At 32.2% G+C, this 25,311-nt stretch overlaps 1 protein-coding gene across 3 annotated transcripts in view; it reads right to left on the bottom strand.

Annotated features, from left to right (window-relative positions):
- The window catches only part of LOC114337571 (annexin B9), a 45,263-nt gene that overhangs the window by 5,206 nt on the left and 14,746 nt on the right, over window positions 1-25,311 (bottom strand). For all 3 annotated transcript variants that reach the window (XR_007696967.1, XM_050646129.1, XM_050646128.1), the window contains exons 4-6: window positions 14,169-14,248; window positions 8,726-8,942; window positions 2,612-2,823 (exon numbers count right to left, since the gene is read on the bottom strand). Coding sequence is in view for 2 of the 3 variants with exons in the window: in XM_050646129.1 (XP_050502086.1) it covers window positions 2,612-2,823; window positions 8,726-8,942; window positions 14,169-14,248 (509 nt within the window). In the remaining variant the exon portion in view is untranslated. The remainder of the gene's footprint in view (window positions 1-2,611; window positions 2,824-8,725; window positions 8,943-14,168; window positions 14,249-25,311) is intronic.

Raw genomic sequence — 25,311 nt, forward strand, 5'->3', positions numbered from 1 at the left:
ATTGTTTAGCAGTTAGCATAAAATCATATTCCATGATTCTAGGTCGTCAGATTTTGGACGAATATACTTGTTTGCTTCCCCTTTTAGCAACAGCCTTTGTTCTCAACTACTACTCTCTAACAGGTTTTACCTTTCCAATTAAAAGTAGTATATCATGGATAGTAGTTGATTTGTAACGTAAACAATGACATTAGTAGGCTTCCGTCACGTCAGTTTGATTTCCTGTGAAGCAGGGGAACCAAAAACTGAGATAAGTACCGCCAGATGACTGAACGAACTCAAAAAAACTCTCGATTGTCTAGTGCAGTGGTCTCAAGGTTTTCGAGTCATGTACCACAAAATACTTTTTATTATTTTTGGTATCACCTAACTAAAATACCTATATATCTAGCTAGGTAATCTAATTAACTATAATAGTGGTGCTGATTTGGGCTGTTTTTGCGTTTTGTGTACCACGGCAAATAATGAATACGTACCACCAGTGGTACATGTACCACAGATTGAGAACCGCTGCTCTGAGTGTAGTGTATGCAAGACTTATATTTTTATCTACTTTTATTTTATCGTTAATGAATGCAATTATTGTCCATTACATTGTTACTAATTGATTACCACTGAACTTACAGTTGATTAGACATTTCTTATATTATCATTATCACCGTTTCCCTTTGCCTTTATTCCTATGTAGGTTGTGCTTCCCTAATTACATTTCTTCATAAGTTTCTATCTTGAGTCATATCAATATCAATCCCCTTTTCAGACTCGTCTTGCTTAAGCGTTTCCCCCCATGAAGCTTAAGGTCTTCTTTAGTCTTTATCTCCTGCTGCTCCTAGGAACATGCAAATCAGCAATTATTCATATTGAGTGATTCATGTTACGTCGTTGAACAAGCCTGAATCATCTTAACCTATATTATGCCATTCTTGCCTTAAATCTAAATTAGTTTATTATTTTATTACTTTTTATCATCCACCTAATCATTCCCATTTCCACCACACGCATTCGTTGTTCCTTTTTCTTTTTAACTACCCAACATTCAGATACATACATTATAGGATTTTATGGAGTTTTATAGAATTTTCTCTTCAGTTTAATATGAATCTTTCTGTCACACAACATACTACTCGCTTCCTTCTTCACTTCCACTTCATCCATCCTAATTGCATGCAGCACCATCTATTTCCCTATTACCCTATTTACTCTATTTACCGGAAAGTGCTTTCGTATTGAGTGCAAACCACAGAATCTCGAGAGGAACTATATCGATTAGACATTTCTTCTTGTTCTTCTTCTACTTTTATATAGAAAAATGTCATGTTTTTCTTCGACGTCACCTTCTAAGCTAGTGGAATATTATCATTCCACCTTTTCTGTGGACGACCTGTGCTTGTTCTTTCAAATGACGACTTATCCCGGGCTATTCTCACTAGGTACTCTGTTCTTTGCTATTCGATCGATATGGCTATTCCATTCTCTATTTCTTCCTTGTACCTATTCATTAATGTTATTTATACTGCATTGGTCTTTATTGCCATTACTCCTTGTTCTGTTTAGTAGTGTCCTTTCGGTTATTTTTCATAGGATTCTCTTTCATTTGTCTCCAAATAGTTTCTTGTCATGCTTGTGTGTTGCTCTTGTTTCTGAGGTATATGTCATGTTTTGTAGAGTACGCATAGTATCATGCACAATATATACGAAGAACAAATCGATTAAGCCTAGTTCGCATTAATATGTACTTCTTCTTTTGGTGTCTATTCATTTCGAGTATTGGCGGTCATTTTGTCTATAATTATTTTATAAGCTGATGCTTTAAATAGATTAGCTGTTGTTGTAGAGAACCATTTACTCAGGTTTTTTAACCCTGATATTCTTCTTCTCCCAATTTCTCGCTTTCCGAATACGTTGCCTTGGAAGATTATTTTAAGCAATCTGTATTTAGTGCCGTTTCTCATTATGTGTCCGAGATATTCTCACTTTCTACTTTTAATCGTATACATCACTTCTCTTTCTTTCCCCATTCTTCGTTGCACGGTCTCGTTGGTTATCTTGTCCGACCATTATATCCTTAGAGCTCGCCTTTATAGCCACATCTCGAAGGCCATCAGTTTTTTCTCCATCGCTTCAGTGAGTGTCCAGGATTCCCCTCCGTAGTATAATATTTAGAAGATATAACAATGTTTATGTTAATATTATTAAAAACATTATTTGTATCAGCAATTCTTCTAGGCATTAGAACTACCTGCATAGAAGTACCTACTCTACTTCTACAGAAGTATCAAAAACCATGTGGATATTTTATGAAAGTTAATGAACAAGCAAAAAGCAAGAACTTCAAGAATGTGGAAATAATTCAAGCTGTGCATTTTGAAGAACATAATGTACATAATGTAAAAAAAGGAGATTCTGAGAAATTGAGCAAAAAGAGTATCACATAATTATATGTAACATTATTTATCTAATATTTAGCTAGTACCAGTACATATCTTTTTGTTTTTGTAGTACTTATAATATATCTTTACCTACTTTATAGTTTTGTATTAGTAACAAAGTGAAGAAGAAAGTGATCTAATCTTAACTAAGTTAGATATAGTAAGCTATATTTCCTACTTACCGACACCCTTTCGTACAAAGTCTTAGCGTATTTGGCCTCATAGGCTTCTTTAATATCTTCAAGATCTATTTCTGATCTAGATACTATAATTCTGATAAGTGTTTTGTCGTCTGTGCCCATACCATGCATTGCGTCGTGGAGTTTGGTGGCCAAGTACACGGGTCTATCCCTAATTGACGTTACTAGGGCTAAGTAAGCATTTTTGGTACTTCCTGAAATAGAAAAATTAAGCAATTAATTAAAATTATTGCAGTAAACAAAGAAAGACGTTCTCACAAATAATTTATTTTACAACTGATGACCAGTTTCGCTGTCTATACTTTGCACAGCTTCTTCAGGTCCCGGTTAAAGTAAAATTTAATGTTTCCGGTATAAGGGATGATTGTTAGTATAAGTCAATATCATACTTTTGCTTAGAACTTTGCTAAAAGGAGGGTTGGTAGTTGGATAGATGTGACTGCATTAAACTAACAAAAATTTTGGCAGGATCTTCAGGGGAATACGGTGGTAATAGTAAGAAAACAACACGAAAAATTGTTGGTTATATATAAAGTGATGTTATTTTTATTATTTTTATAGATTTTTTATATAGGGTTACTAGATGTTGTTTAGGATGTTCAAGAACCTATAGATGTAAAATTGGGTGTGCAATTTTAAACTTGATTGATCGGATATGCAATAGGTGTGATCTGATTGTGAAAAATTTTGATTTATTTGGAGAACGTTGAAAATTGAAAAATAAGTAATTTGCTAAAATTTTAATTAAACGTGTCAAGCAATAAAATCATTAATAGCTAATTCAAAAGTTGACTACTAGTACTAAAGAATAAATAGGGACTTCTAAATTAGAGTGTATACTTATTATGTCCAAATAAGGTCATATACAAGAACTAGTTAAAGTCAAGTGCATAGGTAATGCAATAGTTGATATTTAATTTACTGTAATCAAAGTTATAATTATCAGTAGAGCAATGAAACTTTTTGGAATATAACAAAAAAGTTGAAGAACAATATATGAAAAAATAAGATAAAACAAATGTTTCATTTATGATAATATCTCTCTGTTAAATTTACTAAATAGTTGAATAGGTTAAAAATTAATTAAAAATTGAAAATACATTACCTAAAATTTCAGCTGAATTCATAGGTTTTTGTAATAATGAAAAAAATTTTTGTTTTAAAGTAGATAAAATAACACATAACAGATTAAAGAACAAACACATAGGAGATGGCCATAACAGGAGTTTGGAAAAATTGATGGGGAAAGCAATTTGAGCAATACATCTTATTTTTTTTCAATTTTAAGAATAGGAAAAATGGTAATTAAATAATTAATTAAGCAGTTCTTATCTTTACATTTAAATAAAAGAAAGTGTTGGTATGTCAGATGTGATCGAAAATTTTTATTAGCTTGAAATGCCTCTCGACGGAATTTAGTGTGGAATATTATTATCGTTCAAATGCCGGTGCAGGTTTGCTGGGTATACTCTTTAAGTTGTTCTGTTTCTTTGTGTATAGATATGCCTCTGTCCTTTTTTCCCTTATGCCTAGAAAAAATAATTCGAGAAGCGAAAATCAGTAGGAAAGGACTCCTATATCAAAAAATGAACAAGATTTTGGGATTTGCGGATGATGTGGTGTTGCTGGCAAGAGGAAAAAAAGAACTACAGAAGATCGTGCAGAGAGTAGTAACATCAGCGAAGAAAATGGAACTGTAGGTAGAGTAGGTACATAAATGAAACTAAAACAAAGTTTATGGAATGGCCGATGGTCAGTTCAGTAATGGAGAAAAGTTTTAAGTAGAAGTAGAAGAAGGAAAATCATACTACATACTACTACTACTACTTCCCGATGCCTTCCGATTCCTAACAGCCATTCTTTTCTGTTTAGCCATATACCAGGATGGATTTCTCTTTCCTCTAGTTCTTTTCCAATTCCCTCCCTCCAGCTTCTTCTCGGCCTTCCTCTTTTCTTTCTCCCTTGTGGTGTCCACGTCAAAATCTGTTTAGAGATCCTGTCATCTGGCATTCTCTGTACATGGCTGTACCATATGAGTTGTTTTATTTTTATATCATCAATTATTGTATGTGTGACTCCCATCATTTCTCGTATTCTCTCATTTTGTATCCGATCTCTTCTTCATTTGCCTGCTGCTCTTCTACAGAAGTCCATTTCTGTTTCTAGTAACATCTTCTCTGTTCTTTGTTTCAGTGGCAAAACTTCACTGCCATATGTGATTATACTTTTAAGTATGGTATAGAATATGAGCTAAACAGGAAAATCATACGATTTCGAAATGGTAGAATGATTTACCTATTTTGTAGCAAAAATATCACGTAAACCCAACAGTAAAGAAGAAATACAAGCTAGAATAATGGCAGTAAAGTAGAAGTGCACATGCGTTTAATGGAATGCTAAAAAGCGAGTTTTAATCAAGAAAAGCAATACAACTATACCATCAATAGTAACATAATGCAGTGAAACATGGACAATAACAAAACATGAAAAAAATTTACTGGAGATCTGGCAAAGGAAAATTCTTAGGAAGATATATGTAGTGTAGGAATAATAAAGGACAACAAATTAACACATATAATAGGAGTGATAAAGGCACAGAGATTTAGGGTCTATATAGCGAGGTCACCTCGAGAGGACTCCAAAAAGGGTACTATACTAGACTCTAGCTAGCCTTAAAAAAGAGAAAAAGGGGACCGAAAAAATAGATGGAAGCAGGAGGTTGAAAAGATATGGAAATAATGGGCCTACAAGACTAGAAAAGAAAAATAAATAACAAGAAGTGGAGAAAAATCGCATATCATGAAATTTGAAATTGTTAATCGATTTTTTTTAAACGTCATGTAATAAAAAGTCTACTCCGGGACGTCCTTTAAATGTTTCAAGCATATCAATAAAAATAAAACGTATTCAAAAGGAAACATGTAGGAAAACGAATCACCCAAAACGCTGGAATGATAATACACTAAAGACTAGGAGATACACTAAATAATAAGAGTTAAGGAAGCTTTGTACCAAAAGGCAACAAAATATAATTCTATATCACGCGATTTCGTTAGACTAAATAAAAGAACTCTTAAAAAGAGTGAGATAACTCTACCACTTAGGTACCGATGATTTATAATTTCTCATTAATATTAGTAATAATTGCTTTCCTGTCTGATTAGCAGATACCTACTCAGGAAACCTATATTTAATTGTATTTCCGGAGAAAAGGAGATCAATAAGCAATTTAGTCAAGTCACATGATGTTGCCCTTCTTTCTTTTGAAACGGAATGTCAATTATGCGGTCTTTGCGGCACGCAAGGCTGGAAAAGCATGTCCAACAATATTAATCTGATAAACGGTTTGTTGTGGTAGTCAACATACTTATTTTTCATTGTTTGTATTTTTAAGTATTAAATACACGGTCAATATTCATCTAAATATTAAATTTACAATTACTTGATAAAAACCAAGCTCGTGTAGAGCTATACTTGATGGAAATAATATTTATAACACGTGTTAATAAAACACTATATTACTGTTTCAATTATTTTATTAAGATATTTCAATGTTTGCCAATTTTTATAGGTACATAAAATACAAATATAATGTTTTTAAGCAAACCAAGAAACATTCGGATTAGATTTAAGGTATTAGATTTAATCAATGGTTTCGAATTCACCTGAAGAAAGTTTCAAGTTGGCAGGTCAGGTAAGAAAAGTTACGAATTGGCCGGTGTACATTTTGATTTGAAAATGTTTGTCATTAAAAGTTACGAGTTGGCGCGTGTCCTAGGAAACACTAGTTTTCTAAAGCCTTGGTTGTTTGTAAGAAACACTGTAGAGTTCAGTGGCGGATCTAAGCATTTGCCGGGGAGGGAAAATTTGCCTTAGGGGAGGGAGAAATTCCATTGAAACACCAACCAAAACAGATAAAAAAAGATAAATCCAAAGACATAAAATAAGTTATATGCATTAAGTTCCCTTAATTTTCTTAAATAGCGTGTTGGGTTGAATTTTTGTATGTATGTGATTTAAGTTTCATGTCAGCTAATATATTTTTATGATTCAACAACAATTCTTTTCTTTAATTTTGGACCGTGTTAGGAGGGGGGATTTCCCCATTTTCCTCCCCGTAGATCCGCATTTCATATTTTTTAGATGTTCGTTTACCTAGCAGTATTTTTCCTTTAATATTTGTAATGTATTTCAATAAACAGCTATTTTTTTATGATTTTAACAATGTTTTCTTCTGGTGTTTCAACAACCCAGCGGTATCATCGATATCGTTAACTTGCTGATATAATCTGTTTTGTCCTAATTGCTGATGACTTAAAATAATCAAGAACATGTTTGAACACTAAATAATAATTATTTATGTACCAAGTCTGTAAAGTGACTCTTTATCGAACGAGTGAGTATGATATTACTAGCAGAGGGAGCGAAGCGAGCGAGGCGAGGAACAGACGAGTTCGATAATGAGTCTTTACTGACGTGGCGCATACAAAATTTTATCGCCAATCATTTTAACTACAATTTAAGAATTTTTTAATTTTAGACGAAATAAACATTTACGAGTATATATATCAATATATCAAATATAATTCCAAAATACTACAGAATTTCACTTTTTGACATAAATTTAATTAATAATAACGTAAATTTTGTACAATATTTTTAATAATTAAAGTAAATAAATTTTAAGTTCACTCAAATAAATAATCGATTACTGCCATCGACCACTTCCATTCAATCTTGGTTAATTTGAATAATAATCGCGGCAGGTAAAGTAAAATTCTTCTTTCGGTGCAATAAAGTGTTACTTTACTGCCGCAAATGAGGGCAAATGAGTATAACAATGAATGAGTTTAGTGACGGTTGGCGATAAAATATGTTGTCTATTTATGTTCCATGTTTACATTCCACTGTTGACTTAAACTATTCAAGTACAATTTTGAACATCTAAATGTATTCTTAAAAGAATGTAGTAACTTTTTAATTTTTTCTACGATCATTTACAACAAAAAAAATATAATAATAGTATATTATGCAACGAGCATTTAATAATGGTCATTATGAAGCGAGTATGAGTGATACGAAACGAGCCGCCTAGCGGGGAGTACGTATAGAGTACGAGCTTCATAATGATAATTAAATGCAAGTTGTATACACGATTTTTTCTATGATCATTTACAACAAAAAATATATTCAAATTTATTAATTTTGTAACGCAAACAAACTAAGTAGTTTGTCAGTTTGGCAGTTTGTTTACATATTGAGAACTGTCAAAGCGTATGTATTTGACTCGCCATTGGTCAGTGCGCGTGTGCCACCTTTATCGTGAATGCCATATCGCGATTCTATTGGTTAAAAATCTGTATCGTAATGAAAATCAGTATCATAATGAAGTTCATTATGGTACAGGTAGTGAAATCATAATTGATATATTATACACAGTATGAGAATAGAAAAATAGTACATTGTTTACCGGGTAGGAAAAGCTTAACATTCCTGGACGACTGTGAAGATTGCTAAGTCGAGGCGCAAGCCGAGACTTAGCAACACAGAGTCCAGGAATGTGGCTTTTCCTACGAGGTAAACATACTATTTTTCCGCAAATCGTTTAAAATTCGACAGATATTGATTGATTTAAAAAAAAACGCGATAATTTTATTCCCAAATAAATGGTGCTTTGAAATTCCTAATAAAATTACTTGGGTTACTATGGAAACGTATTGAGGTTGAATTGTCAAACATGACGCTTATAAATTTAATTGCTGGTGTTCTCGAAAGTAAAATGATAAGTGATGATGAAATTTCCATTCCTGGGACTCCTCCAGAGCTGGTTGAGGCAGTGAATACTGCTTCATTAGAATTATTGCCAAAGAAATCAAGAGAAAAGTACGAAAATGCATACAGACGTTTTATGGATTATTAATAATTTTCTATCATTTATGTAGAACACTAACAACTGTACGGAAATATCATTTCCTTACAGTAAGGAAATGACATTTCCTTACAGTAAGGAAATCCTGACTTTTTCTTCAAGAAATTTTGACAGAAATGTCAAAATTTCCTGGCGATTTGCGGAAAAAAATATTATGATGTAAGTACCTGAGAATTCATTGTCGATGGCGTCTTCAATGGAATGTCCGATCATAGTTTCGTATTCGTCGAAAATGAGTTTAAGTTGTCTTTTATTTTTTAGGCAAAGAATGGAATTGAAAACAGATTCTTCAGTTCCCCACGATGATTCACCGGCATCGTATAGTGCTTGGGCATCGGCAATGGCTGAGTTTTTGTCAACCAATCCAGAGTCGTCTCTACCACCCTAAAATAAAACTAGGTTTCAATATTAAGAATGCAAAAAATGTAAATATTACAATCAAATTAGTACACTGTAATGTAACACACCATGTTGATTATGTAATTAGTATACCATGAATAAAGGCCACAGTAATGGCAGAGATTAAAAATCAAGTTTACTTAAATGTTTATTGTTTATATCTGTAAAAAATAATATTTATGTAGTATCGCGCGACCACAAACTTTGTGGAGTAATAAACGGAGTCCCATGCACGTTTTTTAATAAAATAAAATAAAATAATCACTGTACTTAAACTGCCGTCAAACGGTCGTGCACTATAATGCCGTTAACAGCTATGACGTCATTCTTATGATGCGTTTGACGGCATTTTTTTCGGCTGCCGTTCGCTTGGAGGCTGGCCAACTTAGTATCAATTTCTGATAAAGAATTTATTATTTAGAATATTTTATTATAAACGAAAAAGAAAACAAAGTGAAGTATTAAACCGTATTTTAATTATGGGTACCTAATGATAAATACATAGTTAAATTAGTCATTAGTCTTTATTTATTGTAAAACCTGTTTTAAACTAAGAAAAAAAATTAATTATAGAAATTTAATCCTTTCTTTGGAATGGAACCCTGGATTTATTTGGAAATATTTTGGGGTTCCTTTTCTTTTTCTTTGGTAGTCCTCTATTGCTGTCAGGCCTTGTTCTTTTTGGCGTCCTCGTTTCTTTACTGCCACTGGCATTTTAATTGTCGACAAAGCAACATCGTTCACTTGAAGAGTTTGGTGAGTAATATAAAGTTCATTTTCTGGACTTGACTCTTGTATATTCCCCTCCACGTTATCTACTCTACTTATCTCTTGACGAACCACCTCACCACACAGCTTATTTTCACTTTCAAAAACAACTTCATCATTACTTTCAATAATAACTTGCGTGTCATGTGTCATTTTCAAATACAACTTCATCATTACTGTCAATAATAACTTGCGTGTCATTTTCGTCTGTAACATCTATAGGTGGACGTAGAACAGTATCACTGGCCCACAATGTTTTGAGATTTTTTAATAGATTAAACCTTTGCTCAAATAACATGCCTGTACGTTGTGCAGCTAAATCTGCTAGTTCATTGCATAACAAAAGACATTTTTTTCTTCTTTGTGCATAGGACCTTGGTGGTCGATACCCTTGTGTGGTCAATGATATAGACTTATAGACCTATTATCATTAGATCTACTTGGTAACTCATATTCTGCCGATTCGTTTTCTTCAATCAAATACGTTAATGTTCGTTGGTTATTTTTATAATAGTCCATTGTCCATCTATGATTTACGATCATTTTATCAAAAAACTCTAATTGTAAATGCCGTCTCAATGCAAAAATATGCTTGCAAGGTAGAATCATTGAATCATAGATTATACAGTTGCACGAAGAAACAGAAGTATTTGTTTAGAATTACGAATTTCTCTTAAAACATTACGTGAAAGCGAACTACAGCCGAAGAAAATGCCGTCAAACGCATCATACGAATGACGTCATAGCTGTTAACGGCATTGTAGTGCAAGGCCGTTTGACGGCAGTTTAAGTACAGCGTAAAATAAATTAAAAACCATCGCTCCGTGCATAGGCGATATAGGCGAGCGGCACACTTGAGGCTTAGACATCGAAAAAGCGACCATGATAGGTGAATGCCAAATTTTTGTCATTCTTTATGTTTTCGAGGTCGCTGAATCCGAATATAAAGTCTATTTTTATGTAGAATTGGTAGAACATGTTCAAAAGTCAAATTTTATGTAAAAATGAAAAAAATCAATTTTGATGATTTTTCAACTTTACCTCGCTGTATCTTTGGTCGCTGTAAATATTTCCTTTTGAAAATTTTACTGTGTCATCATTGAAGTATTTAGATAACAATGATATTTGTCCAAAATGTTTAAATAAATTAAAAAAGGAGTTGTTAATTTTTAAACATTTTGTCGTCAGATTTCGTTAGTTTCATGTTTACTTAAAAGAATTGAGTGACAAACTTTTTAGTTTATAATTTTAACCAACACAGCAATAAAACATAATTCATGAAGAAGTTTTTTGGAGAATTTCAAGTCAAAATATGCAATAGAAAAAAAGTTATGTGACTTTATTCCCCAAAAGTGACACTTCCCCAAAAAAACGCTTATTTCTCGAGATACTGACCACGGTCTGGCGAGTGGCTAATTTTGATCAAACGTTATGTTTTTGATGATGCTGAAAACGGAAATGAGGTTTATTTTGAATTTTAGATGGGAGAATATTGTCAAAATCGCAAGTTTACCCTAAAAAATAAAAAAAATGAATTCACGTTTTTCCTAAAATTAAATGTTGCACCATTTTTTTTTCTATAAAACATTTTGTTTTTGGTTCTCTATATTTTAACATAAACTTGATCAAAAAGCTAAATTTCAAATTTTGTCACTTAACTTTTGCGATTAAACTTTGCAATTAAGAAATCTGCACCTTTTACTTTAAACAATTCATAACTTTTATTATAATAAGACAGAAATATTGATCCAGGGCCCATTGTCTTCAGAAAGGTAGGATATATTTACTATAAAGGTTTCAGAAAAAAATGGAACACAGTTGTAGCGAGTTCAACACATAAAAACTGTATTTCATCTTTTTTTATTTTTCGGGTAACATTGCGATTTTGACAATGTTCCCCCGCGTAAAATTCAAAATAAACCTAATTTTCGTTTTCAGCACCATCAAAAACGTAAAGTATGATCAAAATTAGACACTCACCACACCGTGGTCAGTATCTCGAGAAATAAGCGTTTTTTGGGGTGTGCCGCTCGTATATAAAGTCACATAACTTTTTTTTATTAGATATTTTGACTTAAAATTTTTCAGAAAACTTCTTCATGAATTATATTTTATTGCTATGTTGGTTAAAATTATAAACTAAAAAGTTTGTCACTCAACTTTTTTAAGTAAACATGAAACTAACGAAATCTGACGATAAAATGTTTAAAAATGAACAACTCCTCTTTTAATTGGTCTAAAGATTTTGGACAATTATCATTGTTATCTAATAGTCCATTCTTTCACGGTTTTTGCTCTAAATTTTAAAGAACCGCTTGGATTGACATGAAATTTGGCATACGTATTCGTATAGCTTACATGTCAAAGAAAAAAAGTGATATTGTGCCGATGTGTGCTTTTGCCCTGGGGGTGACTTTTACCCTCTCTTGGGGGTGAAAAAATATATGTCCAAAGTAAGTCCGGAAATGGGTGAACTGACTAATTTTAAGTAACTTTTGTTCTATAGAGCTTTTTTGCCAAGTCAACACTTTTCGAGTTATTTGCGAGTGAATATGGTCATTTTTCAACAAAATAACCACATTTTTAGACGGTTTTTCGCAAATAACTCAAAAAGTAAGTATTTTTTTGAAAAAACGTTCTTAGCAAAAATATAGCTTATAAAAAAGTAAAAAAAATGGTGTACGCGTTAGGTCTCTATATCTCGCAAAACCAGAGTTATAGCCAATGAAAAATAGATTTATATTCACCAAATTTTAAATAGAATATTTCGACGTGAAATATCCAAAAAATTAAGCACTTTTTGGGGAGTGTTTAAAAAAGCTTTATTTCTGTTTTTACAAAATGTTTCTAGCATTAAACTTAAGCAAGTTACGCTCAAAATAAAGTTGGTCCCTTTTGTTTTTGTAAAAAAAAATCGGGAAGACCACCCCCTAATTAGCAACTTAAATGAAATTAATCGTTATCGCTCCACAAATTATTTTACTTATGTTGTGTTTATATGATCTGTAAGTTTCATCGATTCAAACTGCTTATTTTTGAAAAAATTTGGTTTCAAAATAAAATTTTTAACAATTTAAATTTTGAAAAATATGCTTTTTTTCAAAATAACTTAAAAATTGTTAGAGATACCAAAAATCTCGAAAAACAAAAAAAGTCAGATTTGCTTTTCTGAATATCATGTATTTTTTTGTTTTTCTGTTAGACAAAAATTGATTAAGATTTGGTCTTTCTAAATTTTCATACATTCGTGATCAGTGACTCGTTCAACCCGTTTTAACTACAGCCCTTTCAATAATAAGGACTTTGAACCGATGAAGCTTACAGATCATATAAACAATATATACACGAGTCAAGAAAATTGTGAAGTCGTAACGATTAAGTTCATTTAAGATACTATTTAGGGAGTGATTTTCTCGATTTTTTTACCAAAACCAAAAGGGACTAATTTTATTTTGAGCGTAACTGGTTTAATTTTCATGCTAGACATTTTTTTTATAAAACAAAAATGAAGCTTTTTTTAAACACTTTAAATAAGTTGTAATGAGTTTTCCCCGAAATGTGCTTCATTTTTGGTTATTTCACGTCAAAGTATTCCATTTGGAATTTGACGAATATGAACCTATTTTTCATTAGCTATAACTCTGCTTCTACTAGGTGTAGAGACGTGATATATACACCATTTTTTAAAAATTTTTACAGGCTATATTTTTGCTAGGAATGTTTTTTCTACAAAATACTTACTATTTGAGTTATTTGCGAAAAACCGTCTAAAAGCGTGGTTATTTTGTTGAAAAAATGAACATATTCACTGCCAAATAACTCGAAAAGTATTGACTTAGTGAAAAAACTCTATAGAACAAAAGTTACTTAAAATTAGCCAGTTTATCCATTTCCTGACTTTCTTTGGACGAATATTTTTTTACCCCCAAGAGGGGGTGAAAACCACCCCCAGGGCAAAAGCACATATCGGCACAATATCACTTTTTTTCTTTGACTTGCTAGCTATGTGTATGCCAAATTTCATGTCAATCCAAGCGGTTCTTTAAAATTTAGAGATTTTGCAATATTTTACCGTTAATGAACGGACTATAAATACTTCAGTGATGACACAGTACAATTTTCAAAAGGAAATGTTTACAGCGACCTAAGATACAGCGAGTTAAATTTGAAGAATCATCAAAATTGATATTTTTCATTTTTGCATAAAATTTTACTTTTGAACATGTTCCACCAATTCTACATAAAAATAAACTTCATATTCGGATTCAGCAACCTCGAAAACATAAAGAATGACCAAAATTGGCCATTCACCTTAAAGTTGATTTCCGTGGTCGGTATAACGTAATTTTAGGGGTTGCTGCCGCTCGTCTAATAAGAAAAATATTCTTCCCCTCTTCAAACTTTCCGTCTTTAATATATTAAAAAACTATTCTTAATACATACCGTTGACAAAGAAACGAGAAGTCTTTGTAACGTGCCTGACTCATCACCTCTAATGGCGTCTTCTAAAGAAGTTTCATACACTGAAAGAAAAAGGTTATATTATAACAAATATAAATTCACGTAAAATCTGGAACTACGACAAAATATAGTTGACAGTTGACAGTTTTCTAGATATACTATCTAACTTATTTTGCTTTTAAATGAATAATATAGGACATAGGATATACACTGCGGTGCAAAAAAATCGATCCACTAAAAATTTGGTAATTTTTGATGTTTCGAATTTCCTAAACGTGTTGTCCGATTTAAGTGATTTTTGACCACGTTATAGCCTTATTCATTGACAATATCTCTGTAATAATATTGTTGCTAGACAGTCAAACTATCATTGTATACCGGGTGTACGAATCAAACTGTGTTTTTTTTTCAAAGTGCGCATCACCCTATGGACTATTCTGGCATTTATAAAATACTGAAATTAAAACCCAACTATAGCCACAGGTTTTCTTAACATTTTGTCTTTCGATTCATTCGCTTATGTTGGATAATAAAAAAGTTAGCTACTTTAACAACTGGTCATGTTCGTCATCAGTACAGGGTGTTTCTAAAATATTTGCACAAAACTTTAAGGGGTTATTGTACATGAGAAAATAATGACAATTTGCTTTATAATCATCATATGTCCGCAAACGCTTCGTTTCCGAGATACGGGATGTTCAATTTTTTTACAAACTAATGATTTACTTATACCCCAGGCTGTGGATGAAAAAACGTGATATAATTCAGGAATTTTTGAAACCTATCAGGTGTTGTAAAGGACGATGCCAGGAATAACTTCTACTAAAATGTAACCAAAAATATTGTGCGCTTTTTTTTTAATTACGATTTTCATTTGTTAAATTTGCAATTTTTATTGATTTTTAATTTTGTAGCTTAGGATATTGATTTTAGAGAAAAACTTTTTAATAGAAAGTTATAGTAAATTAAAAAACCTACAATTTGAGCTATGGTAAGTTTAATTTCGTTAATTGGTTATTGCAAAACAGCCTGCGAAAGGTCCAAAATGGCCGTTTTTTACAATTGCATTATTTATTGTACAAATAATTTTTTTTATTTTTTAAAGCTTCAAAATGAAGATCTTTCAATTCCAAACATAAAAAAAATTGTAAAGCCAGATGAACGAATTTGTTGCTTAGATAAATTGTTTATCCCAAGAGGTCAAATGTCGAAGGCTATAACTTTTTGAAAAAAAATCGTAGAAAGTTGGTGACACATCCAATCTCCTTCTAAAGAGTTATATTTTCATATTCTGATGTAAATAAATGCGTAAAACATTTTTAAAGCTCTAATTTTTGGATTTGAAAATAAGGGGGCAAATCTCGTGATAAACATTTAGAGCTGAAGCGGCCCTGTACATCCTATGAGTTTTTAACTTACACATTATTGTTGCTGAAGATGAAACGAAGATTTATAAAAAAATAAAAAATTTGTACGACCAACTGAAGCCGAGATAATTTTTGGGTCTGAAAATAAGGGGGCAAATATCGTTATAAACATTTAGAGCTGAAGCGGCCCTGTATATCCTATGAGTTTCTAACTTACAGATTACTGTTGCTAAAGACGAAACGAAGATTTATAAAAAATATAAAATTTGCACAACCAACTGAAGCCGAGATAATTGTTTTTTTTTCTTAAATCTTAGTGCCTTTATTTATAACAATTAAGAAATTATTTTACAGTTATTGACTAAAGAAAGACTTATGTTATCTTAAAATGAAAATTATTATAAAATATAATTACACTTAATTATTAAAAATTATTTTTTAAATCGGTGCTTTTTCAAGCTGTCAAATTTTGCAAATCGCCCGGCTCGCTTCAAATCCGCGCGCTCGGAGAATTTTTACGTAACTTGTATTACATTTTGAGAGAAAACAATTTAATAATATTACCATTATATTATAAAGTCTATTTACCACTGTATTTGTTTTTCTTGTTAAACTTTTATACAGTGTGTCCACGGATGGGGTGCCCAAGAGGAAAATTTTTTGTATTTTTAATTTTAGCGAAAAATGTCATTCTTGATACAAAAGTTTTGCTTGTTCTAAAACCCCATAAAATGAAATAAAATTCAAGTTTTTCAAAACCTGCTTAATTTTGTGGCCAATTTTATGTAAACCCCTATAAATTTTTGCCCTAAGTTCGAAATCGTAACAATAATCTAGTGTTGCTAAGCTATAATGTAGCTTAGTAACAATCGACTCCTAACGCTTAACATTGTCGAAAAGAATGACAATTCGCAAATTGTTTATCGGAGTGGACAGTTACTAAGGTACATTGTAGCTTAGCAACACTAGAATATTGTTACGATTTCGAACTCAGTGCAAAAATTTATAGGAATTTACATAAAATTGGCTACAAAATTAAGCAGGTTTTGAAAAACTTGATTTTTATTTCGTTTTGTGGGGTTTTAGAACAAGCAAAACTTTTTATCAAGAATGTCATTTTTTGCTAAAATTGAAAATAAAAAAGTTTTTCCTCTTGGGCACCCCATCCGTGGACACACTGTATGTGAAATCCAAAAAGAATAGTCACTATAAGAAGAAACAGTTTTATATTGTATATTATAGTAAGAAGTAACATTATTAGGTATTATTATATTTATATAACAATGAAAAAATTAAAAATATTGTTATACATTTTATATATATATATATATATATATATATATATATATATATATATATATATATATGTATCATTTTTGTAATATTATTTCTTCAGAAATGAAATTTCACATATAAAAGTTTATCAAGAAAAACAAATACAGTGGTAAATAGACTGTATATGATAATGGTAATAGTACGCACGCCAATGGTGAATATAAAATTCTTAATTGTATGTCAAAACATGTGCAATAACTACGTTTTAAAACCCACCGAATTTGATCTGCATATCTCAACTGGTTTTAAAGTACAAAATAAATCGTCAGTTTGTAAAAAAAATTGAACATCCCCCATCTCGGAAACGAAGCGTTTGCGGACATATGATTATAAAACAAATTGTCATTATTTTCTCATGTAAAATTACCCCTTAAAGTTTGTCGCACTTATTTAGAAACACCCTGTACTATGACGAACATGGCCAGTTGTTAAAGTACCTAACTTTTTTATTATTCAACATAAGCGAATTAATCGAAAGAAAAAATGTTAAGAAAACCTGAGTCTATAGTTGGGTTTTAATTTCAGTATTTTGTAAATGCTAAAATAGTCCACAGGGTGATGCGAACTTTGAGAAAAAAACACAGTTTGATTCGTACACCCGGTATACAATGACAGTTTAACTGTCTAGCAACAATATTATTACATCGATATTGTCCATGGATAAGGCTGTAACGTGGTAAAAAAATCACTTAAATCGGACAACAGGTTTAGGAAATTCAAAACATTAAAAATCACCAAATTTTTAGTGGATCGATTTTTTTGCACCGCAGTGTAGGTATTCTCCTTTTCATGACCATTTTTCAGTGCGTCACAAATTATAGAAAAAAAGGTAAGTCCGTGATAATACACATTTATGACATTTACTCTAACATGACATTTTAGTTAAATCTGACAGTCATTTTATTTTAAAATCAGACATTTTATTTTCAATTTGGAATAAAAACAAATCAATTGTGTGTATTGCACATTGCATTTATAAAATGGTATTTTCTTTGATTTGTATAGTCTTATAAATTGTACATATTATATTGATAATATTATTATTTTATTTAATAAATAATTCTTTTTTGATTATGGCGCCATCTATCGACAACTAGAATAACTAGAAGAAATGTTATAAATGTCTGTAATCACCGACGTGCCTTTTTTTCTGTCACATACAATTTAATGCGTTAGAGAGAAATCAAAAAACTGTTACGCACTGAAAAATGGTCATGAAAAGGACTATATATCTGAATTTTGATTATAAATCAGATTAAAGTTTTTAATACTGTAGAAGTAAAAAAGACTTCCTTTTGTAGCTGGTATATATAAATTTTATTAAAAAATGTTCTAAAAAGATCCAAGTTAGATAACAACTTTACGTCACAGATTAACGAACGTTTTCGGTCTTAGCAGACCATCATCAGGTTAAACTCTAGATCGTTGTAGTAGTTGAAACTAGCCACAGAAATTCGTCACATGACCCTTGGAAAACAACTTTTAAGCAATATTTGCTTAATCTAATGTGACAATAACTCGATGTTCTTCTTCTTCTTCTTCTGGTTCCTATCCGTTTCGGATGTTGCAAATCATATTGGCAATCATAACCTTGCTCGCTGCGGCTCGAAACAGTTCCGTTGAAGTTTTCCCAAACCATGTTCTCAAATTCCGCATCCATGATATTCTCCTTCTACCGGGTCCACGCTTACTTTTGACTGTACCTTACAATATGGACTGCAGCAGGGAGTAACGATGCTGATTTCTCATAATGTGTCCCAGATACCTACTGCAGTTTTATGCGTTTGATGGTAAACACAATCTCCGATTCCTTCTTCATTCTTTCTAGAACTTCCTTGTTCGTGATCCTTGCTGTCCAGGATATTCTCAGCATTCTCTGTAAACATCCATGCCTCCGCTTCGTACAATAATATAGAGAAAACATAACATCTCAATGTTAGATGTTAGATGATTAAAATATTATAAAATATGCATCTTTGCTTCAAGATTTTCATCGTGCACGTGTTAGTATTATGAGGAAGTCGGACCAATTCTTCAGTCAACTTGCTAAAAGGGGAGCGAACGAATCAAACGGACCGGCTGCGATTCTGTGATTACCAAAGATTGCAGTACGTAGGGCTGTAAAGACTGTAGTAGAGAGAATCCCAGACTCACAGAAATTTGGGACAAAAAATCCCAAAAACAGAGGACACTCTGATATAATATTTAGGACACACCAAGCAAAATACTTATACAATCTGGTCTAGGCTATGAAAATTCTAGACTGGGTACTGGGTGTAGGGAACAACAATGGGCAGCAAACACAATAAGCTTTACAATAAGCTTCAGCCTCAGTCTCAGTAATAATAGTCCGTTCTTTAACGGTAAAATATTGCAAAACCTCTAAATTTTAAAGAACCGCTTGAATTGACATGAAATTTGGCATACACATAGCTAATAAGTCAAAGAAAAAAAGTGATATTGTGCCGATATGTGCTTTTGCCCTGGGGGTGGTTTTCACCCCCTCTTGGCGGTGAAAAAATATTCGTCCAAAGAAAGTCAGGAAATGGATAAACTGGCTAATTTTAAGTAACTTTTGTTCTATAGAGTTTTTTCACTAAGTCAATACTTTTCGATTTATTTGGCAGTGAATATGTTCATTTTTTCAGCAAAATAACCACGTTTTTAGACGGTTTTTCGCAAATAACTCAAATAGTAAGTATTTTGTCGAAAAAAGATTCTTAGCAAAAATATAGCCTGCAAAAAATTAAAAAAAAAGGTGTATATATTACGTCTCTACACCTAGTAAAAGCAGAATTATAGCTAATGAAAAATAGGTTCATATTCGTCAAATTCCAAATGGAATATTTTAACGTGAAATAATCCAAAAATGAAGCACATTTCGGGGAAAACTCATTACAACTTATTTAAAGTGTTTAAAAAAAGCTTCATTTTTGTTTTACAAAAAAATTCTAGCATCAATATTAAACAAGTTACGCTCAAAATAAAGTTAGTACCTTTTGGTTTTGGTAAAAAAATCGAGAAAATCACCCCCTAATTAGTATCTTAAATGAACTTAATCGTTACGACTTCACAAGTTTATTGACTCGTGTATATATTGTTTATATGATCTGTAAGTTTCATTGGTTCAAAGTCTTTATTATTGAAAGGGCTGTAGTTAAAAGGGGTTGAACGAGTCACTGATCACGAATGTATGCAAATTTAGAAACACCAAATCTCAATCAATTTTTGTCTAAAAGAAAAACAAAAAAATACGTGATATTCAGAAAAGCAAATCTGACTTTTTTTGTTTTTCGAGATCTTTGGTATCTCTAACAATTTTCAAGTTATTTTGAAAAAAAGCATATTTTTCAAAATTTAAATTTTTAAAATTTTTATTTTGAAACCAAATTTTTTCAAAATTAAGCACTTTGAATCGATGAAACTTACAGATCATATAAACACAACATAAGTAAAATAATTTGTGGAGCGGTAACGATTAATTTCATTTAAGTTGATAATTAGGGGGTGGTCTTCCCAATTTTTTTTTTGCAAAAAACAAAATGGACCAACTTTATTTTGAGCGTAACTTGCTTAAATTTAATGCTAGCAACTTTTTGTAAAAACAGAAATAAAGATTTTTTTAAATGCTTTAAAAAAGTTATAATGGGTTTTCCCCAAAAAGTGCTTAATTTTTTGGATATTTCACGTCGAAATATTCTATTTGAAATTTGGTGAATATGAATCTATTTTTCATTGGCTATAACTGTGGTTCTACGAGATCCAGAGACCTAACGTGTACACCATTTTTTTAACTTTTTTATAGGCTATATTTTTGCTAAAAACGTTTTTTTCGACAAAATACTTACTTTTTGAGTTATTTGCGAAAAACCGTCTAAAAATGTGGTTATTTTGTTGAAAAATGAACATATTCACTCGCAAATAACTCAAAAAGTGTTGACTTAGCGAAAAAGCTCTACAGAACAAAAGTTACTTAAAATTAGTAAGTTTACCCATTTCCGGACTTATTTTGGACATATATTTTTTCACCCCCGAGAGGGGGTGAAAGTCACCCCCAGGGCAAAAGCACACATCGGCACAATATCACTTTTTTTCTTTGACATGTAAGCTACACGTATGCCAAATTTCATGTCAATCCAAGCGGTTCTTTAAAATTTAGAGCAAAAACCGTGAAAGAATGGACTATAACGGAGATATTTTAGATCACACGGACACAGTGAAGAAAAAAAAGACTGAAAAAAAAAAGAGACAACATCACGGCAAAAGTGGGGAGAAACTGGCACCAAATAGCACAAAAGAAAGAAGAGAGGAGAACTCATGGGGAGGCCTTTGGCCAGGAGTGACCGCAAACAAGCTACAGAAAAAAAGAAGAAGAGATAAAAGAACAGACTCTTGCATGTGTTTGAAAAATTGGTGACCCACCTTTATTAGAAATCTATTAAATATTAATGAATACAGTAAATAATATGTTATAACCACTATTTTTATAAAAAATATGTTATAAAACATTTGAAAAGAAAGAATTCTTACAACTACTCTTTATTTTTAAAATTCCGCCCTAATCGAAAGGCGTCTTAAATCACTTTGACCTTTTTCTCTTGTGTCGCTGACCTAATTTTCTTAATCCCCTTTGTACCAGTCGTATCTGTTTATCAACATCACATAAAAGTAGCAAAAACTATCTACACACAAACATAAAAGCAAACAAATCTAGGAAAATCAAATTTCTAAGGCTGTTGATTCCCGAAAACATCTTATAGGCCTAGATCCCGCGTACTAACAAAAAGTTTATTAATAGCGAGCTGAAAATTTTTTAATAGCTTAACAGTGTCTAGTCGGTATCCTAAATGAGGAAAACATTGGAATACTAGTCAAACTTTTCAATGATGTTTATTCGACTGGTGATATCCCTGAAGATTGGGTAAAGTCCGAATTCATAACCCTACCAAAAAAACAACGTCCGAAAAACTGTAGCGATTATAGAATGATAAGCCTTATGAGCCACACCTTGAAAATCTTTCTACGTATCATCCACAGTAGAATCAGAGATAAATGTGAAGCAGACCAGGATGAAACACAATTTGGCTTCAGAAATGGACTGGCAACCCCGGACGCACTCTTTGCACTAAATGTATTATTGCAGAAATGCCGAGATCAAAGGAAATACGTTTTTGCTGTATTTATTGACTATGAGAAGGCCTTTGATCGAGTACATAATCACAAATTAATTAAAATATTAAAGCATAAAGGAGTTGATAGTCAAGATGTACGAATCATAGAAAAATTATACTGGCGTCAAACAGCGACAGCTTGCATAAATGGAAAATCAACAGAAATATGCAAAATACAAAGAGGTGTATACTGTCTCCACTGTTATTCAATTTATATTCAGATAGAATATTTAAGGAAGCGCTGCATAATTTGGAATGGGGTGTGAATGTTAATGGAATTCTGATAAATGCAATCAGATATGCAGACGATACAGTTATTTTAAGTGATGATATGAATGGATTACAACACCTTTTAAATGCCATTGACACAGTGGGAAGAGAGTTTGGCCTAAGCATAAACTGTCCAAAAACAAAATACATGGTATTTAGCCGTTTGGCCCATCAAGATTCACGGTTATATGTTGATGGTCATCTAATTCAAAGAGTACCCAGTTTTAAATATCTCGGTTGCCATATTACTGAACAACTAGATCCAGATAAAGAGATAAAATGTAGAAAGGAGATAGCCCGCACGACATTTTTAAAAATAAGGTCATTCTTCTGTAATGATAACTTGCAACTTCAACTTCGAAAGCGCATCATTAAATGTTACATTTGGTCAGTCCTCTTGTATGGTGTCGAAGCATGGACATTAAAAATATCCACCATTAATCGTCTGGAGGCCTTTGAAATGTGGCTGCACAGACGTACACTAAAAATACCATGGACGGCTATGCTGATAAATGTGACAGTCCTCAAGAGAGCAAGTGCTGCCCGCGAGCTGCTTGATAACATCAAATATAGAAAGCTGGCCTATTTTGGATACGTAGTAAGGGGATACCGGTATAATATTCTTCAACTTATTATGATGGGTAAAATCGAAGGATGCAGAGGAATTGGTAGAAAGCAGGCCTCTTGGTTGAAGAATATCCGGGAGTGGACAGGAATAAAGAAAGCAGAACAACTATTTAGAATAACTCGAAACAGAGACAGTTTCGCCATGTTAATTGCCAACGTCAAGGGGACTTGATAGGGTACGTTAAGAAGAAGAAGTCGGACAAACTTTGATATACGGGGACACTGGAACAGGGCAAATTTTAATTGTGGAACAGGTTATAGGTTTCGAACGTCAAACTACGAAAACGTCCTATATATTGTGTCGGACAGAACTTCCAACTGATTTGTAACCCTTTCATTAAACTCTCACGCAAAAATGAGACTGCTATTTATCACCACCATAATTCCTGTCATTTGACATGTTCTACGTGTCGGACTTATTAAAATGTCCAACATATTTGTCGGGCAAACATTTTATCATTTATTATATAAAAATGCTATTGAATAAACTTAAAAACAACTTGCTAGTTTTCACAATCATAAACTTGTCAGGATGACACGTTCCACAATTAAAACTTCCCCTGTTCCAGTGTTCCCATACATCAAAGTTTGTCCGATTAGACACCGTTAAGCTGTTAACAAATTTTCAGCTTGCTATTAATAAACTTTTTTTTGGTACGAGGGATCCAGTCCTATTATTGATTACATACCGTCCTATATCCCTGTAACGATCGGCCCTTGGCCTTTTCATCTTGCCCTTGCCCTTATTCCCCGGTTCCTACATTCTTATATTCCTACGTTGCACAACCTTGAAGAAAGGGTGGTTAGATCTGCTTCTTGATATATTTCATTCATTTAGAATTTAATTATGCGTGTAGTAAATAGTCGTACAATTTTTTTTTTATGTCAAGCCCGGAAGACATATAGGTATAAAAAATTGGATGAACTGTTTCGGAGAAAAATACGACAAAGATTTCTGATTTAACTGCCTGTGAAATGTCACCGACGAATTTTCAACGAAAACATTTCGTTTATAAATTCGCAAAGTCTGTTCGTTCGTTCGTGCGTCGCCGCTCCTGCAACACATAAAGCCGATCTAGCTATAGATTCTTATGTAGTTTTGTCTCCTGAATCCAAATTTTAAAACGGCATTTCGGTACATCTAACCATCTTCGAGATAATCGATCTCAAAGTTAACATTGTGACGTCACAATCCTTATTCAAATATTTCTTTTCTGGCGACACAGTAAATGTTAACACAAAATTGAAATGTCAAATAATTAAATTTTATTATGTTTATGTCATTATTTTTTTGTTTAAGCTGTCTTTCCAATAATATGTATTATGTACATTATTTTATGTATATTTTGTATGTTATATACAGGGTGTCACTTAAGTTGCACATATATTATGAAAAACTTTTTTATTTTTAACTTTACGAAAAAAGTTATTCTTCATAAAAAGTTATGCATGGCCTAAAACCTATGATTCAACCATCATATATCAAATTGTATCTATATTATACGAGGTATGTCAAAAAATATTAGTTTTGCTGAAGAGTAAAGTATCTTTAAGAAAGAAAATAATCGTTTCTTTTTGATTAAATTCGAGTCTCTTGCCATCCTCTGACACCTGATGTTTCGGAATCTATTCCTTGTCAAGAGACTCGAATTGAATCAAAACGAAACGATTATTTTCTTTCTTGTCATACCATACTCTGTATTAGAGTACAAAATGACCACGTTTCATATAAAGTAATCTGCGACGCATTATTGGAGTGTTCTCCTGGCGGCGCCGCTTGGTACAGTGTACCTCAGTTAACAGATTACTTGATTCATGGTCGAAATTATTTTTCACTCATTAAAGTATCTTTATTTATTTCACAATATTGAAAATTGTTATTTTGAAATGTTTTTTGGAATAAAAATTATGTTTTAATAATATGCAATTACAGCCTTCTAATAAAAAAAAATATTTGAAAATTTTTCTCAAATTACTGATACCAACATCATTTTCATTTATAACTCTTTTACTTTTAATTTGACGAAGAAAAGTTATTCTTCATAAAAAGCTTTTCATGGTCTAAGACAGCGATACTCAACCTTTTTTTTCTCCTGGGCCACATACTAGCTATTGCCACAGATTGTGGGCCGCATAGATGAAGTAGTATACAGGGTGTTTCATTGGGAATCTTATGGATCTTTAGCATCTTTGACAACCAGACATTGTTCAAACTCTGGTTTTTATTTGTAGCATTTAGTGACTTGTAACCGTTAACCTGAAGATGCTCTGCATACTTTAGAGAGCGAAACCGGTTGTCGGAAGTTACAATAAATGATTGAGAGTACGTCTGTCTTTTACTTCATTAGTCTTTTG

The sequence above is a fragment of the Diabrotica virgifera genome, chromosome 3 (assembly GCF_917563875.1).
Source record: "Diabrotica virgifera virgifera chromosome 3, PGI_DIABVI_V3a".
Lineage (NCBI taxonomy): Eukaryota > Metazoa > Arthropoda > Insecta > Coleoptera > Chrysomelidae > Diabrotica > Diabrotica virgifera.